Source organism: Nyctibius grandis, chromosome 1 (genome assembly GCF_013368605.1).
Source record: "Nyctibius grandis isolate bNycGra1 chromosome 1, bNycGra1.pri, whole genome shotgun sequence".
Lineage (NCBI taxonomy): Eukaryota > Metazoa > Chordata > Aves > Nyctibiiformes > Nyctibiidae > Nyctibius > Nyctibius grandis.
This window is the reverse complement of record NC_090658.1, coordinates 79,117,528-79,137,365: the sequence shown is the minus strand read 5'-3', so window position 1 is coordinate 79,137,365 and position 19,838 is coordinate 79,117,528. Positions and strand designations below refer to the sequence as shown.

Genomic DNA, 19,838 nt, shown 5'->3' with positions numbered 1-19,838 from the left:
GTAAAACTGAATATTGTGTTAATAAGTTAATATTTCTCTTTATCACTTTAGACCTTAATAGGATACAGTATAAAACTGCAGAAAACCAAAGACGCTACAAGGAGTGGGTGTGGATGGAAGAACAGGTGGACCTGGATAATGTGGGAAAAAGTTGGGGGGAGAATATCGATCATGATATGTATCGTGATGAACGTTCTCTTCTGCTATACAGTCCCTGATGAAACTGAATTTATATAATATAATATCACAACATTATGTGTAATGCTGGGTAATTTTTTGTCTTGGTACATTCTTTTTTTTCCAGAACTGATCTCCCTATTTTTACACCATTAAGAGAATGTTGTCCCCTGTCTGTGGGCTGACAGGATAAAAGTTTATTTGAGGATCTTGTTTATTCTTTTTAAGGCATTTCTCGTATTGTTAGGAATTGAAACCTCATGGTCAAGCTGCCAGCAGCTGTGATCTGGATGGAAATGAATGGAATAGATAGGACATGGAAAAAGGGATTTTCCCTGATGAAATTACATCCTAAAAAGCCAGTCTGCTTTCTAGGAGTTGATGATCTTATTTATTTATCCAACAACTATCCACATTTATCACAGTGTTATGGATGTACTTTCTGATATGAAAGGAAGTCTGTTGTGAATACATCACTGGAGTGCAGATTGTGATGAATGCACAAGATAATCTGATTCTGTGGTATTTTGGAGACCACTGATACTTTGTTTTTGCTTTCCACACAATATTTATAATATATGGAAACCAATAGTTACAGCTGGATTCCCGCTCTCCATGTTTATTGATTTAATGAAAACATAAAAGGTTTATTTACATATCTATCCTGTAAGCCCACGAAAACTACCTGGCTATTCAGGAGATTTAGTCCAATTCAAGTGCACTAAGTACTTTTGTCCAGTCCTGTGTAGAGCGCATGAGACATTATGTTACTGTCAAAATATCAATCAAAATGGAGCAACAAAACCAAGACTGAGAGGTAGGTCATGATTCATAAGAAGTACAAGAGCACTGAAATAATCTCTGCAATAGTTATTTGTAATTGTGGGCACAATGGATGATATACTTCCTAAGATTAATTAAAGAAAGAGAGAATCTAATTACAGTTACCGGAATGGTTCTTTCCTCCACCAGTCAAGAACAATGTTATCAAGGACTTCCGGAGGCAGTGCCTTATTATCCATTAGATTTGCTTTGATTGCTTCTTCCTCATCAGTTAACTCCACTTCCTTTATACAAAGAAAATTCACAAAAAAATTACAAAAAAAACCCAGAAGCAAAGAAAGATCTACCTGAAACATTTATTATTTTTTGACTAAGTAAGGTACTGTCTTCATTTGATTTAAACCAGCAGAAACAAAGTAAACTCATTTGCCACATTTCACTGTACTACATTATACATTTTGGGATATTTTCCACATGCTTGGGGTTGAGTACTTCCCTAGTACAATTGCTGCTGTATGAGTTTTAATGAAACCTAAAACCAAGCACAATGTTAAGTATTTAATTATATATATGCTCAGTTGAGAGGAATAGAAATGGAAATGATCACAGTTTCTCCTAATTGCCTACAAGAAATTTTCCACTTAGTTATACATGTTCCCATGCTGGAAGACTATCTGCTCTACATCAGAATGTTTTTTCACTTTTTAAAAGCAACTTTTATCTTTTGATGCAATCCAAAGAAAGATGTCAAAGAAAGATATGTAAGGTTACTGGGTATAGGCACATGACCAGAATCGGAAAGATGGCATAGTTCTACAGAGCAGTAGTACTATTAATGACTAGTCAAATGCAGAGCATTCAAATACCAAATCTAGCTGTTAAGTTCTTGTGAAAAACTGTTTTTTCAGAATTTGTAACACTGTGAGATTGATATGGCTGAGGATGCGCTTCTCATAGAATGGCGTCCTGACACAAACTGCAGTAAAAAAGAATGAAAAGAGAGTACAGATTGGTGATTCTGGATTAGTTTACATCAGTCACAATATCAAAATACATGTTCTTACATGTATACCAGATAAGAGACAACTTTACAAGTCAGAAAATACCACTGTTCCTGACCTGCTGTGTTAATTTTTCATGGTAATATTCACAGAAGAAAATACTATTTTCTAGCTATTTGACTTTTTTTTTTTTCCCTAAAAACAGAATGGCAAAGTTTGTAAGAGAAATGTATCTGGTATCCTTTAAAGAGTTCAAAACTTTTTCTGCCATACCTTATAAAGGTCTTGTTTGTAAAAAGTCACCTATATTTCTTTAAGACGACTAGATATACATCACCAAAAGAGTGTGTTTTTCAAACGACAGTGGCCATCAAACATGCACCTAAGTTGTATCCAAACTCACTTGGAGAGAAAACTTAATATGCAGCTAGGTATTATCCTGTCCCTCTCAGCATATGGATTTAAGTTGTCCCCTGAGATACTTTTGTGAATTCATTACAAAGTTCTGTTGTCCTTTGCTCCTGTAGTGGTCATATTAACCCAAATTGTTCAAGAATTTGTTAGCATAACCTGTCAGAAAATAAAGGAATAACCCTTTTCAACAAAAGGATCCAAAGTGATTTAGGAACCCTCAAAATGATGGTAGGGAGCTGCTTGCTGCAAGGTCTGAATAAGAATTCCTATGCCTGACATCTATTCTGATAATGTAGCCAAAAGAATTTGAGAATATGATGGAAGCCACGGGTCTAATGTAGTATGTGTGTAAGTAATATTTTGTCTAGTGCCTCACACAGCATATATATTAAGAGATATTAGTATGGTATAACAGATACCTAAGAAGGATACTCAGAGAAATGCTTAGGGAGTCCATAACTTTATCCTTTAGAGTTTTGTGTATGGACCAATGAATAGGTTTCTAAACTGAAACTGCAATTGCATCAGCTGTGCTTTGGTCATGCCATCAGATAAAGTGCTTTACAAGAAGTGCGAGAAAAAAATACTAAGGTAGAAGAAGATTGTTTACCAGCAGATAAAAAGATGATGAGGAAAAGATACTAACATAAGTGCCTTTGTGTAAGACATGTATTGATGCCAAAAAAATAAAGCTGAGTGAGAACCAGCCATAACCATCCGTGCCAGGAACACTTGCCATATATTTGGCTCTGACGACCAAGTAGTAAACTGACTTGCCAAAAGAACCTCCTCTTAGATTTAACTGATGAAAACCTGAATTTTTGTTCTGACATCCATGATTTTGGTCTGTACTCCATCTGTGTTCAAGCTTCCAATATTACCTGCTCTTGTATTATTTCATCAGGAACACTACCTTCCAGTTATCAGGGACCTCCCCTGCTTTTCAAGACAATAGAGAGTGGCCTTAAATGCACCTTTGGCAGCTTCCTCAGCACCGGTGAATGCACCCCATTGACTTGTATATGTCCAGATTACATAAACCATCCCAAATTTGATCCTTTTCTGCTGTGAGTAGTACCACTCTTTACCCATGCTTTCCTATTAGGCACAGAGACCTAGAAGGCCACAGACCAGACTGTACTTGTAGAGACCACGGTAAAGAAGGCACTGAGCATCCCAGCCTTTTCAGTGTCTTTCTTCAAACAGTCACCTGCCCCACTCAGTGGCAGACTCATATTTTGTAGGTCTTCCTTTTGCTACTGTCATTCCTGTAGAAATTCTTCCTACCCTTCAGATCCCTCACTAGTTTCCACTTCCATTGAGAGCTTATCTTCCTAATACTGTGCCTGGATGTTGTTTCTGTGTGCCTCCTCTGTGGCCTGCTTCCTCTCCTGCATGCTTCCTTAGATCCTGTAGTAGGAAGTCTTTGAAGGTCTTTGATGACTAGTAACTTGAAGGAACATGGCAGGTATCAGGAGCACATTCTAAGAATGTGAAGCAGAAACTTGTTTCTTCCTGAAGCTTTGAGAGTCGGATAAACCCTTATTTGTATTGTCTCAGAGGTAGATTTTCAATTTCTTTGTACTATGCATTTTTTTGAAGATTTATATACGTTGTACCTGTGTTGAGACTTCTCCACACAATAAAGGCTTTTATCATATCCATTGCTGTCTAAAGAAGAATTCAGTTGTGTTGAAACCTTGCCTGTTTTTCCCAATATATCACTGTCTAATAAAAGAAATCATTCTCTCCTGATAAACATTTATGTAAATGTTTATTGTTCAGGGAAATTACACCCTGTAAGAAGTGGGGTTTAAAATGTGTATTTATAACAGTTTTGAACCAGTATTCAATCTGATTAAGAACTAATTTTCTGGAAACTATCATTCGTTAATTATTTTACCAGTATCGTGAATATCCAGCTATATGAAACAGCTTTTTAACTACAAGGCATATTTTATGCTACCTAAGAGTTTTTTCTAGTCTGAAACTCTGTGCCAATAGGCAAAAACAACCTACAATCCAGATTATAAAACTTACCGTATTAAAAAAATACTAGCTTATCCTGTTATGAACACTGAAATATTTCTGATTTTTTGACAAAGGATGATCAGACTGAAGGGCTCATAGAGGCATTCTATTCTTTTGCCCCGAGAGAATGCAGAGAGCACTGCTGGTGAACATTTCTAAACGCCTGTGCAATTGGAGCATATGCACCAAACTGAACTTGCATATTATAAATATGTAAAGGAAATTATACCTTCCATTATTATTCTGACCTTCATTTTTTTTTTAGCGTCTATCTGTCTCTACTATTTAGAAAAAAAGTATACATAATTATTGGAAATGTTTTGAAGAATGTTGCTGGCATTCATAAGAAAACATTGTCAAGAACTATTATTTCCAAATTTCATCAAGTAAATAATTTAACATAAGTCATTTTTAGCAAGCTAGAATTTTATAGGAAATTTCTATTCTGGTCTGAAAATGGTTATTTTGTGTATGGACATAAAGAAGATCAGATTATTACCTGTTTGCTTTTTTCAGTCTCAGTTTTAGCCATGGTCTGAGAGGATTCTTCCAGTTCCTGTGATAGAATTCTCATTTTATTGTCATCTTCAAGTTCGTCGTCAAAATGGGCCCCAACTTTCTCTTTAGTTTTGGGTAAGATCAATTCCTGTAGATATTCTTCAAACTGAATATGAAAAATGCCTAATTTGTTTGCTATCTGTCGTGCACAAGTAGTTTTACCTGCTCCATGAGTCCCAAGTAAGCACACCCGTAAAGGAGGAGCCTATAGGAAAAAATTGGAATATTTTGTAACAATTTGGAGTCTACAGTGCAGCCCCTACTGTTTTTCACTTCCAAAATATCATTAGAAAAATTGCATCAAGAACAGTCACATAATTTTGCATTTTTATTTTTCCAGGCTTTCTATTGCTGCTGCAAACAGACTACCTGCTCTCTGGAAATACTGAACAAATACACTATGGCAGTTGATGCCAGTAGGTAAAAATGAAACTTCATTAGACAATTCTGGTAAATCTTCCCTTCTTTTACCCTTCTTCCACTTACAAAAAAAAAGACTTAAAGATATTAAAATCCCCAATATGTGTGATTTGTTAATCACATTTTATGATTATTGTAAGCCTTTATAATCTTCCTCTCTTTTCTGCTTTATTTGCATCATTAATTCAATGTCTTAATTTGAGTGTACACTAAAAAGTCACTAGGGAAGCAATGTGTTTTATTTATTTCAAGAACTTGCCTGATATATTTATTATTACCTAGAAAAAATCAGAAATAATAAACAATTATAAACAGGAATGGAAAATAGTGATTTTAATCTGTTACTATTTGCTTTAAACAATTTTGAAGATTCTTACTTCTATTGGTTCATTGTGAGCCACATACTCCTCAGGGTTCTTCAAAAATTTATCTCTGTACTCAGAAGTTGAAAAGTAATAGAACTTTTCTTGATATTTAGCTGCATGTTCATGGAGTCCTGGGTAAAGTACAAAGTTCTCTTTCAGACTGACTGGACAAAAGTGTTTTGTGTCTCCCATGTGCCTTTTCTTTTCCTTAGTTTTTTCTTCATCCTGAAAATATTATGAAAATTTTCAAAAACTGTTTGAATTCAGTAGTTCACTTAGATTAAGTAGGTCAAGTAGATCAGATTAAGTAATGTCAAATACATCCACTGAGCATTGAATGAGAATGGTATTCTCAAGACAGTTTGTAATCTGAATATAAATCTATGAAAATACATGCTTTTTAGATTCAGAGTCAGAAAACAAACTGTCCAATCTAGTAAGAGAATTATTGAGAAAAGAATGACCATTTAAAATTTGAAATGATAATATCATAGTTAGCTGTTGAAGACCAAAATCAGGCTAGAGGTATCTATGATAAAATATTTTCCTGCTGTGTTCTTAAAACTTTCTTCTTGTTGCTTCTAAATGTGCAGAAGTAGACCTCTTCAGAAAAGGCAATGAGAGCTGGCATTATGAAATCAGGTTACTTATCCAATAAAATTAATTTCTAAAAAATCTATTCAATGCTGCTCCAGTACAGCGTATGGATATCCTGTACTGTTAAATTTCGGGATGGGAATCTTCCAATATAGGATGAAAATACAGAAAAAGAAAGGCGAAGCTAGACCTTTAATTTCATTAGAATGGGTGTTTGAAAATCATCAATAGCTGAGATGAAATAGAGGATTGCATATTAGGACTCTGCATCTTCTGATGTTTACATGATGGCTCACAGAATCATTGTTAATTGACAGAAATCAAAGTTCACATTTGTTTCTTTAATAAAACCTCTCTTTGCCATCTGGCAAAACTAGGTACATTCATTCTCTCTGTTAGTGTGGGGTATTTGTGCTTCTCGATGGAGTAAAACTACTATCAGCCAGAATAGGAATACAATGAAAGTGTTCTTGAAGCATATGCTGATATTTATTCTGTAAGAAGGCTGAAACTGGATCATAGAAAATCAGATGCAAAATCTGACTTCTCTGGGGTTATGTTCAAACTGAAAATAAATGAGTTAAAATAAAAGCATAAATAGACAAAGCCAACATGCTTACTTCTTCATCTTCATTTTCGTCTTCTTCAGCTTCTTCTTCTTCATCTTCCCCTTCAGCAGCCAGATCTTCTGCTTCCTCATCTAAGTCTTCAGTAGATAATTCCCAACCATGATATTTAAAAGGTTCTGAAAAGGGTTGTTTTGTTTTCTGTTTCAATATTTTTCATTTGGCTATGCCAGAATATATTCTCTTTGTCCATAAAAGTAAGCATATATGTGAAAGCAAATCATGCCAACTGTATATTGCATTTCTCCTACTCATAGAACAAAATGTTCTCCCTGGATGTAGGAATTAATATATTGCTTCCTCCAAAAATGGAAATTCTACTGGTTGTTTTTTGGTTGAAGTAAATTGGTATTTTCAATGGGAACTTGTAGTACAAAAGTATTATACAAACATACACAGATAGTGCCATTACTGTTTGCAACAGTATTTTCCTATTGTTCATTGGGGAAAATTATAAGTAAAATTTTATTTGATTATAAATCTAGCACAATAGATGTTTTGGTTAATAAAACACTTGCATTGTAGTAATGATGGGAAAAATGTAGTATTAATATTATTTACCCAGTACTCAAAATTGTTAGAGATTTGAGCACACAAGCGAGGACAGGTAATTTGCCAAAAAATATCAATACTGTAAAAATCCAGTCTTGAAATACAATCTGTGCAGGTGGGTAGATTAGATTATTGCACATCCTGAAAGTCTCATTGACTTCAATGAATATTGTATATTAGTGAACCTTTGTTATCCGTCCATTACTCAAACCAATATCCCGACATGAACAGACAGAGCAAGTAACTGGGGAAATGCGTTGTCAGAATGTTTAGGGAGCTATTATGTACCTATTTGTATAGCCATATATATACTTTTCAAATATATATATATATATACTCCCCGCTCTTCCTATGTCTTAAAGGCTGCTAGTGTGCTTTTCAGCTCACGCCCAGAACACAGCCTGTCCTGTTCTCACTTCATGTGAGTGAGACAGAACTGAGTATATATTCATCATACAAGCTCTCCAAAATCCCTCTTGGTAGGTTAACTGTAATACACATAAACAGTATTACTTACTTTCCATAACCAGCACAGTTTGATTAAGGAGACTTTCTGGAGTTTGCTCAGCAATCTCTAAAATAACAACCTGAACTAGAGATGACTGCTTGATTTCTGACTCCACTGTTTGCCAGTCATGCATGAAAAGGTCAATCTTCCTTTTAATTATTTCCATTTCTGGTATATCTGGAAAATCATCCTCTCCAAACTCGGGTAGTACGATTTCTGAAAATCAAATAGTATATAGAAGGCAATGTTTCTCTAAAATTTTTTGCATTTAAAAATTATATTCATTCTTTTTTCTTTCCTCCAATATGGTGGCATTTTTTTTAATGCTGTTTCCTTCCCTCCCTGTAATTATGAATTATTATATTACTGGTTTACAAAGACACTTTCAAAATGCCAAATTCATTATGTTGATATAGTATAGACTGATGCTTCTCCAGGAAAATAAACAAGGTCAAATTACTTAACTAAATTTGCATATGGTTATTTAACTCAGCACACAAATAAATATAATGACTCATTCTGCAAAGAAATATGAGGAATATACATTAATTTAAAAATTATGCTTTAATGATGAACAGTTTTTGACAGGCTATCCATATGGTCATGCCTCATATGGAACATGCCAGTATAGGAAGAAATAAAGAGTAGGAAAAGTAGCATACACTGCAAAGAAGCAACTTCGTGTTCTGACCTGGTTCAGGTTCAGTTACTGAAGCTGTTGTGGAGTGCTCAGGTTGCATGTTAGGTATCTGTTCTTTTTCAAGTGGAGGATGTTCTCTTTACATGAATAGAAATATAATGCATACTACTAGGTGTTTTTCCTCTTTGGCATAAGATCTCAATATACAGATGTTAATTAATTAAACCTTCATTTACTCAAACAAAGGCACATAGATATATAAAGATCAAGATGGCAAAATTGCAGAGAAAATAGAAGATTTAAGGGAGAAAGGAAAAAGAAGGGACTAAACAGAGAAGTCCATTTCAGTGTAAATATCAAGGATATGAGGGATGGTATCGAAGACTGAAATCCTAAATTGATAAAGGCAAAGCAGTGAGCTAAAACACTAAACCATGCAATATAAGAGTCCTTAAACAAATTACAACTGATGCCTCTAGCCATAACTAACAATGAGGCAAGACACATGTACAAAAAGCAGCCTAGGGGACACAAGAGACCAGGAGTGCTGCAAACAGAGCCGGCAAACGGAGCGTGGTGCGTCAGCCAGGGCATGGCGCGGCAGTTTGCACAGAAGGGCACGCAGGAAGAGCACAGTCACCCTACCAGCTCAAGAAGTGAGCTCAGTTGGTGGTCATCACCCTCTCAGAAAGAGCTTAGCTATGGTATCCACCCGGCAGAAAGCTATGTCCTCTGCGCTCGCCAGAATGGATGTGGCAACCAGACAGAGCTCCCACGAAAACACACAACCATCCAGGTCTCAGGCTGCGCGGCGTGCCAGAGCCTTTCACTGGGAATGGATGGCAGTAGTGGGAACAGCTGTGTGAGGTGGACGATCTGCTCAGCCTGATGGCAGAGCTACGAGAGGAAGTAGAAAGGCTAAGGAGCATCAGGGAAGCTAAGAGAGAGATATACTGGTGAACCCATGCTGTCCCCTTCTTGAGACAGAAACAGGAACAACCACTAGAAAAAAAACAAGATCTTGTATCCTCCCCCTGCCAGGCTGAAGACAGTAGCTTAAAGGAGTGAATGGAGGCAAGTCCATGCTCGGGACAGCAGGTGAGCCCACTCCTTGCCCACTTTGCCTTCTCAGGTGCCTCTGTACAATAGGTATGAGGCTTGGGATGTTGAAGGCCAGTCAATGGATGATGTGGATGACAGTCCATCTACACCAGAGGTGTTGCCAGGATTAGAAAGGCCCACTCCCTGTATCGTGACCACCTCTATGAGGAAGAAAAGACAGTTTATAGTTGTAGGCAATTCCTTTCTGATGGGAACAGAGGGGCCAATATGCCGGACAGACCCTCCTCTTAGGGAAGCCTGCTGCCTCCCTGGGGCCTGGGTTGAGAACACCACTAGGAAACTCCCTAGCTTGGTACAGCCCTCAGACTATTACCCATTAATGCTCTTCCATGTGGGTGGTGATGAAGCCGCAACGCATAGTCCAAGGGCAATCAAAACAGGCTTCAGAGCCTTGGGACGGGTGGTAAGGAAATCTGGAGCACAGGTTATTTTTTCCTCTCTCCTTCCAGTTGCGAGCAGCAACACTGGAAGAAACAGATGCACCCAGTCTATCAATACATGGCTTGGTGGCTGGTGTCACTGCCACAATTTTGCGTTTTTCAATAATGGGATGGCCTACATGGCACCAGGCTTGCTGGCGTCAGATGGGATTCACCTTTCTCAAAGGGGAAAGAGGGTCTTTGCTCACGAGTTAGCAGGGCTCGTTGACAGAGTTTTAAACCAGAATTGAAGGAGAAGGCTTGTCTGTGACAAGCTGTGGGATGACACGCCAAGGTTAGAGGGACAGGGTGCTAGCGAGGGCCTGCAGCCTATTGCTCTGAGACATGCTGGCTACACTGGAGCACACTTGTGTTACAGACATGAGCCAGGGGCTCCTGAGGTAATAGGAGCCAACAGGGAAACACCAGTGAAATACCTCAAAGGAATTAAAGGATGTTCCTCTAAGAAGGTGACACAGCCAACAGCCCAGCTGAAGTGCCTTTACACCAATGCATGCAGCATGGGCAACAAACAGGAGGAGCTGGAAGCCACTGTGCTGCTAGAAAGCTACGACCTAGTTGCCATTACTGAAACTTGGTGGGACGAATCCCATGACTGGAGTGCAGCTATTGATGGCTACAAGCTGTTCAGAAGGGACAGGAGAGGAAGGAGGGGTGGAGGCGTTGCCCTCTACATCAAGAAATAGAGTGTGGAGAGCTGTCTCTGAAGAATAGCCATGAGCAGGTTAAAAGCTCATGGGTAAGAATTAGAGACTGAGGCAACAAAGGGAACTTGTGGCTGGTGTCTGCTACAGGCTGCCCAATCAAGGGGAGCCTATGGACGAAGCCTTCTTACTCCATCTACAGGAGGCATCGTGCTCGCAGGCTCTCGTCCTGCTGGGGGACTTCAACCACCCCGACATCTGCTGGAAAAGTAGCAGGTGAGCTGTAGGCAATCCAGGAGACTCCTGGAGTACATTGAGGATAACTTCTTAAGCCAGATAATAGACAGCCCTACCACAGGGGATGCAATACTGGACCTGATGGTCACCAATGCAAGTGAGCTAATTGGTGATGTCAAGATTGAAGGCAGCCTTGGCTGCAGTGATCATGCACTGATGGAGTTCGCAATCCTGAGGGATATGGGTCAGGCGAAAAGTAAAGTCAGGACCCTGAGTTTTAGGAAAGCAAAATTCCAGCTGTTCAAGGAGTTAGTCAATAGGACCCCCTGGGAAGCTGCTCTCAGGGACAAGGGAGCAGAACAGAGCTGGCAGATCTTTAAGCATGCTTTCCACAGAGCGCAAGAGCTCTCGAACCCCAGGTGTAAGACATCAGGCAAGGAATGCAAGAGACTGGCATTGCTGAGTCTAGACCTGCTGGTCAAACTAAAGGGCAAGAAGGAAATGCACAGGCAGTGGAAGCAGGGACAGGTATCCTGGGAAAAGTATAGGGACACTGCCCGGTTGTGTAGGGATGGGGTCAGGAAGGCCAAGGTGCAGATGGGGCTGAACTTGGCAAGGCTTGCAAAGAATAATAAGAAGGGCTTCTACAGGTATGTCAGCCAGGAAGATCAAAGAAAGTGAACTCATGGAAAGTTAGACTGCCCTGTTACAGTTTTCTTCTTTAAGAACTAGTATTTCTTCCCAGAACTGAATGTCTCTCAATCTTCTCTTGTGGATTGTCGAAGAAATCCACAAACATTACATTTAATTTTCCGAAATAGAGCCTGATCAAAAAATACTAAGTACAATGTAGGTGGATTTCAGTGATTAGGTACCAGTAAGGTTTGGCAGGAAACAGGTCTAAACATAATGGTCAGAGTAGAGATACTGCCTAACTTTTGTCTAACATGCTACCAACGAAAGTATTGCCTGGAAGTGTCAATAGCAGCTGGGATATGTGAGCGCCTGCAGGACAAGGAACACATCTAACAAATTTTTCTGACTTGGATGGCTAAGCTACCTATGAAGCTATTATATCAAAGGTCAGTGCCACTACTGTGTTCTAGAAAAAAGCAAGCCAGTGCCCTGCCTCTAGTGAGTTAATTGCCAAAGACCTAGAGTTAGGGACTGCTGTTCTTTTGTCATCGGCCAAATTTAAAAAGATGCAGGGTTTCAAATACATGCCTCCTTTTGACATTCCTTCATGGCTCACTAAGGTTGGCCCCTTGCTAGTTTGCTGCTTGTGCCTATATCTACAACCCTTAATTCCATATATAGAGCCAGGCACTTAAAAGTTAGTATGGCAGTTTTGGGCACTGCAATGTCTACATCTCCTTATGGCTCAGGGTCTTAACGTGTAGTCCTCTAGAAACATAGTAAATTTCTAGATACTTAGGTGCTTTGAAGAATTTTATTATTCCACTTAGGAGGCTGAAACTTTTATTCTCTCTATACCCCCATTTACCTGTACTATATATATAATAAACTGAGATTTGAAATATATCAGGCCCTCTATGGCAATTCATATGCTGGCTCAGGGATCTGAGGGCACCCTGAGCCCTGGCTGTCCCTGCCCGGCCCCCCAGGGCTCTCCCCACCTGCCCACGGCCTGGGACCCCATGTCAGCCCCCTGGGGCCATCAGTCCCTGCCCCAGCAATGACACAGCAGGGTCGGTCCCCAGCTCCCCACAGCCCTGCCTGGCCATGGGCTCTGCTGAGCTGGGCCCACCCATGGGCCAACATCCCAGCCCGGCCTCAGCTCATCCCTGTCCCCAGGGAGGTGCCCAGTGCCCAGGGCTGGAGCTGCCCTGCTCCTGGCTGGGGTGGTGGGACTGGCTCTGGCTGCCGGGCCCTGTCCTCATGTCCATGTTACCACACTGTGCTGCCAGCTCCCTGTTCCTTTGGGAGCAGCTGGCCCTCACGGTGTCCTGACATGCGGTCCCCAAGATGAACTGCAAAACTTTATTTTAATTGAGCCACTTTTAAATAATAGGTTAACAAATAAGCATTTTGGCAAGCATTTTTGTGATCTTTTATAACAAAGAATACTTAATGCATTTCCCCTCTTTTTTTTATAGCTTTGAACACCACAGCTATTAGACTCACACCTCAATGGCTAACCTTCCCTCTATTTGAATGATTATTAGTCTGAACATAAACTGAAAGTGCAAAAGGGCATATCATTAAGTAGAAACACCTTGCAGATTTCAAATAGCCTGATCTTGAATTAAATTAATTTTTTCTTGAAAATGTTTATAAACATTTGCATTTTACTAAACTTCACATTCATTCTATATATGTCATTACATTAGTTATTCCACACAGAATCACAGAATCAATCAGGTTGGAAGAGACCTCTGGGATCATCGAGTCCAACCATTGCCCTGACACCACCCTGTCAACTAGACCATGGCACTGAGTGCCATGTCCAGTTTTTTCTTAAACACATTCAGGGATGGTGACTCCACCACCTCCCTGGGCAGCCCATTCCAATGTCTAATGACCCTTTCTGAGAAGAAATGCTTCCTAATGTCCAACCTGAACCTCCCCTGGCAAAGCTTGAGGCTATGTCCTCTTGTCCTATCGCTAGTTGCCTGGGAGAAGAGGCCGACTCCCACTCCACTACAACCTCCCTTCAGGTAGTTGTAGACTGCAATAAGGTCACCTCTGAGCCTCTTCTTCTCCAGGCTAGACAACCCCAGCTCCCTCAGCCGTTCCTCATAGGTCATACCCTCCAGACCCTTCACCAGCTTGGTCACCCTCCTCTGGACTCGCTCCAACACCTCAACATCTTTCTTGAAGTGCGGGGCCCAGAACTGCACACAGTGTTCAAGGTGCGGCCTCACCAGTGCATTGCTGTCTCTTGCCGTGATTCTAAATAGGAACATGAAAATACCTTCCTTTTTATGTACAGTAAAAGATGTTGTGTAAATGTACAATTAATTATGTTGCATTCTGCAGTGATGTATTCCAGATGAGACAGAGATGTAGCCAGGTAAAACCTGCTTAAATTTGGGCAGCTCTAATGCATTATGTAATGATGATTCCATTAGGAGCACAGATTTTAAGAAAATAAGCAAAGGATACATTAATAACTAGGTTACGCTAAGTGCTTGTTGCACGTGTTATTCCTGGCACATTCACACTGTAGAAATCACATGTGCTGCCTTGTGAACCGCAGCCCTATTCAAAGCAATAACGTATTGAAGATGGTAATGTGTGCTGTCTGGATCTAGCCTTCAATAGATTATCTTTTATAGTCCTGCACTTTAAAAAGCTCTCTGTTCTGAGCAGGTCATTAAACTTTGGAAATATACAGGCAGAATAATTGATTTAAATTAATATATTTTACATCATCTGAGACAGAATATTGAACATGGTAACAAATCCATTCAATAGAGTGCTTCCCATATGAACCTTAATCTCAGAAACACAATTCATGTTACGCCTCTCCTGATAGGCCATATTTAGCAAATGATGAACCAGCATGTGTTCCAGCTTTGACTGTCTACTCTAGGCATGTCATTCCATTAGATTACCTCTATCTGAGAGTTTCTTGCTTAAGGAAACTTATCCAGCAGTAATTATTGCATACTTATGGAGCTTTAAAATAGATTACATAGGCCTAAGCAGAGAAACTTTCCGCTGGAAAAAGGGGAGAAGTAGCAAAAGAAAAAGGGATTACATTCCTAGGCAAAAGGGACAATGCAAAAATTGGACAACCCAAACATTATTTGGTTTTGGTTCAGGTATTTGAACCTTATTATGCCAAAAATATTGCCTCCCTGGCATTTGGTTTGTTTCAGACTGGGTCTCAGGGACCAAAAATACTGAAAATGTTTTAAAGTAAGTAAGGCAGCTGTACATTTGCCATTAGATATAATAATTCTGCTTGCAGAGGTGATTTAGAGTGAGAAGATATTTTTAAAGAAATAGGAAACGTAGTCAAAAATACTTGAAAAGACAGTAATGGTTTAAAAATAAATGGATCTAAAAATGCAAACAAGTTTCCTTCAGAGGAGGTGGTGGTCTACCTAACAGTGCTGTTCTTAATTTATTTTCCTTATCACAGAGGTGATAGGAAACAATCCTCGCCAGCCCTAAATCTGGAGCTTTCACAGGGAATGCTTATATGGCAATCTCTCATATTCTTTTGCTCTGTGTCTTCTTTGCCTTTACTGAGCATAGTTACCATAGAGACAAACAATCCTCAAAGGCTTTCTGCCCCCATGATCTCCAAGTGAGTTGCTGGGGAAGGAAAGGCTTTAATATCTTTTTTCCCAGTGTTCTGCTAGTATTAGATATGACTTGTTCTGCCCTCGGTCTATATTCAGCAACAAAAAAGATGAAAAAATCTTCCTTTCCTCCCCTCTCAAACCTTGCCAAAGCTGAGACAGAAGACATGAGCCAGCATGTCTTCTTCATTAGAGATTAACTATTAAAATAAACAGAAAGGCAAAATGTAGGATAACGGTGACACTTCCATTCCTTGGAACTGATACGTATTTCATTATGAACATATTTTCGTTTGTCTTTTTGAAACAGACTATGTAGTTTGTTTATACAGGCTTTTCATTATTTACTTATAAGTATATGCTGCCAAATGATTTTCAGCATATTACAGTGAAATGTACTTAGTAGACAAACTTATATTGTGTGTACTGACTTATGGTGTTTGGAAAAAAAAAGCAGTTCAGTTTACAGATTAAGTTGATTCTTTCTAATGCATGAAAACGTGTATATTTACAACTTGTTAAAATGTTTTATGTTGGATTTATTTCTCTTTTGGACTTTAACATATTCTAAAAATTCTAGTAGATAAAAGCTAAAATGAATTTTTAAAAATGAAACCAGACCTTTCCCATTAAAGATGAGTTGCCTTCAAAGTGTTTTTTGCGAGAAGGCTACTATAGGATTTTGTATATCTTTTCATTAGCTTATGGTTCTATGGAGTTCTATGTGCTGCAGAATTTTACCTGATACCAAAAAGAAGAAAACTTGACTCCATGTGAAATCTAGCAAGCTGTTAGCAGGACAGAGGATGACTAAGGAAAATACAGGACATATTTTGATCATTCACATCCAAAGTTAAAATTCGTCCATTTCCATTTTTCCAAAGATCCCATGACACAGGGAATGGACTAGCAATTTCTGATTAATGTGGATATAATACTTTTTTTAAAATGGTCTGTAGAACCGGGTTTTGTTAAAATCACATGTAGTTGTTTGTGAATACTGCAATTTGATTATTTCCCGTTTTCTTTTTTCCCCCATTTTTCCTAGTATTTTCCTCTTTCTACCTTTTTTTGGGGTCACAGTCCATGAGAGTGACTTTCTAAAGTTTTTTTTCCTCTGATTTCCCTCTCTTATCACTTCATCCTGTAGAGTGCTCATGGATTTCTGAATACAAGAGGTTATATCAACCTGTATTTTTAGCAATGCTCACTTTATTTGTTATTTCCATAGATCTCTGTACACATTTATTAATTTGGTATCTAGGCAGGAGAGGCAATAGTGGGATTTTGTTGTTTTTCAAAGTGCAAATAGCTGGTGCATTATTTTTAACAGGAAATAACGTGCCTTTAATTGCATTTATAAGTGTTTAAATAACTTGAACCTGACTATTCCATTATAAACTTCTTTAAAAGAAAAAAGTTATGGTAAGGAATGCCATTTACAGCCAATTTTCAAATATAGTAAAAGTTTGCAAAAAAGGAAGGCATACAATTCTTGACACTAGCAAGTAAGAGAGATTATATGTGCTACAAGGCCAACCTGTAGGTTTAGATTCTTCTTTATAACCTGCAGGGTCACTGGACTGTTCCTGGGGCATTTCTTCAGTTTCAGGTGGAAGCTGTTCATCCTTGTCCTCAAATTCTGTTGGTAGAAATAAAATCATTACTAACTTTAACAAACCCATTGAGGGGTGATGGAGGCACTATAGAAATAAAGATATTTTTGGATCACACTGCAAAACTTATTTGATCACCTGCAAAAAAGGAGTTAGTCACTTTAATGCTCAGGTATTGCACACTGACCAAAACATTTTAAGATCAGCTACCTGATCTGTGGGCAAAGGCAGACCATGTATCAGATGCCACATGACTGTGAATAAAATGGAGAAGTACTTTATTTAATTCAGTGCTTTCAAGTAAGGATATTTTTCATTCATTATAATCTATGTGTTCTGTGCTCAAACTATGCTCAAAAACAAGACCTTGCAAAAGAGGGCACTTGGTGTTCTACGGAACAGCTCCTATTGGGCAGAAGTGCTTCTGACTTGAAGAAGCGCTTGTGCGCCTGAAGGCTGGTGTAATTTTTCCAACTGTATCAGTTGGTCAATAAAGAATATTACTTTTTCCTGCAAGCTTTGTTTTGCTTATATCCTTAGACCATTGTTAGAGCAATAAAACACCACTAGTACATTTCAACATGTTATGATTACCCAACATTCAAATCATATTAAACAAGAATGTATTTTAAAATCTGAAAATCTGGCATTTGTTTTCATGTACATCTCTCTTTTGGCAAAGAAACCACAAACATCGTGAAAAACAGGTTGGAAACATTGAATTTCTGATTTATGAAAAATCAGGAAACTTTATCTCATAAACAAGCATCATCTTCTTATATGGTTAGCAGACAAAAAACCCACAACCTTTAGCATGTGTCAAATTGAGAAAATTCTTCACTTATTCTACTTCCTTATTTCCTTTTTATATATACAGGAATGCAGTCAAGCAAAATGAGTTTTGATGCTCTGTAATAAATAAATCAAGTGTTCATAATATACACAAAGAGGAAAAAGACATGCAGAAAAATATGTGCAAAATGGAAGACACTGTTAAGGCTGTCAACATGCAAATTCTCACATGCATACATAACTTAATCACAGACAGTCCTAGAGGCTTCAGTGGAAATAGCTGTGGCACAGAAGCTAAGCATGTCTAAATTTTCACAGTGTGTCTAAACACTTAAGAGATTTCATTTACAAGACTGGTACTGGATAGGGTCAAGGAAGACAGATGGACAGACATTAAACAAAGTAAATTAAGAAGATGTCCTTTTTCTTATAGATGTTCAGAAAGTGACAAGAGCTTTCAGAGAGGCAGATAGCTCCAATCACAGGCTTTTGTTCTTTTTTTCTGCAAAGGAATGCATAGCTGTACTAAACCAATATCCCTTAGCCTTTAGCCTCTGAATGAGAGACTAAAAGAATTTAAGAACTGAAGGTATTTGGGATCTAATTGAGAAAGTTGTTCATAACCTTTCTGTTTCAAATTTTGAAATTTGTCTTCCTAAAATGATGTGATTACCAGTATTAGAATGTAATTAACATATCTGGCTTATGAAGGAGGGCAGAAAGTGGCTTTGAAGCTCATGCAGTTTTGCTCAAAGACTGAACAAACTGTGAAGTTAATATCACTACAGCTTGCTTTGAAGTTTGCAGTACAAGTAATTAGCTATCCCTTGTCTTCAGATTAATAAACTGTCCTTGTTCAAACTGTCTCACTGAAAAGCCTCCAGTTAGAGGTAGAAAAAAAACAAATCAGGATGCAAGCCAGCCAAGAAAAACAAAGGAAATATATTTAGAGGCTGTAGGACTGAGCACAGATCAGCTTCCTGGTTAATGTTATAATTACAGTTGATTCCAAAAAGCATTTCTCTTCAAAGACTAAAGAGCAAATGTCCTAACATGTACAGGTTTAACTATTATATTTATTTTTTGGCATTGTTTAAAATATCTTACTGTATTTAACACGATGATAAAAACAAGAAAGCAAGAATATAAAGTAAAAGCTAAAGAGATGGGTATTGATTCAACCCTCCACCATCTGTAATATGAGAAAGGGGTGTGTTGGGATCGATATTAAAGAGTTTATAACAAATATTGATATTAACAGCTGTGAAGGACAAACACAGGAAGCGACAGCTGGAATTACCAGCTCCAGCTACCCATTTATTTATTGCAAGAGCTTCTGCCCAAATAGCAAGGGTAGCAGAAGAGTCATCAGTGAAGACGGGGTTGTACTAACACACCACCCTGAGCTACGGTGACTGAGGCATAGGCATACATGTGCTTCAGTTGAGTTTGCTATATGAAGGGGGCAATTTCTGGCAGAAAAGCAGGACTGACAAATAAAGTACAGAAAATAAAGTCTTAAACCATGACAACTGTTTGCTTCAGTGGATAAGATCAATTGCATGGGATATTTTATTGCCGAAATGTGGTAGGAGAGAAATATGCCAAGTTTTACTTCAAGAAGATTGGAATGAACCCACAGATCTACCTGAAGCTGTATAACTCTTCTATATATATGGCATATGTGTGCCTGAAATATATTCTCATGAAGTCATATATCTGTCTCCTAGTACAAATAATTCCATATTCATGCAAAGCTGCTGTAAAAATGCTTAAATACAATAGGAAATTCCTGAAAATAATTTAAGCTCAGAATAATTGTGTCAAGGGACATGAAAAAGATGTAGGTCTATAATTTTCAGCAAGACACTACAAGCAAGAGTTACCACATAAATTGTTTTGTGTACCTTCAACAGACTTTTCAGCATTGAACTTAGCTTCCTAACTCACTTAAATACATTTGTTAAATTTGCCCAAAGTCTCCTACTCCATTTACTTTCACTCTCATTAATACACGTGTAAGTACCTTGCTAATTACTGG

General features: G+C 38.4%; 1 protein-coding gene across 1 annotated transcript in view; it reads right to left on the bottom strand.

Moving 5' to 3' along the window:
* The window catches only part of AK9 (adenylate kinase 9), a 77,795-nt gene that overhangs the window by 20,513 nt on the left and 37,444 nt on the right, over positions 1–19,838 (bottom strand). The window contains exons 18-23 of the mRNA XM_068416950.1: positions 16,930–17,031; positions 8,042–8,248; positions 6,967–7,091; positions 5,762–5,974; positions 4,906–5,169; positions 1,126–1,244 (exon numbers count right to left, since the gene is read on the bottom strand). Of these exons, the coding sequence (XP_068273051.1) occupies positions 1,126–1,244; positions 4,906–5,169; positions 5,762–5,974; positions 6,967–7,091; positions 8,042–8,248; positions 16,930–17,031 (1,030 nt within the window). The remainder of the gene's footprint in view (positions 1–1,125; positions 1,245–4,905; positions 5,170–5,761; positions 5,975–6,966; positions 7,092–8,041; positions 8,249–16,929; positions 17,032–19,838) is intronic.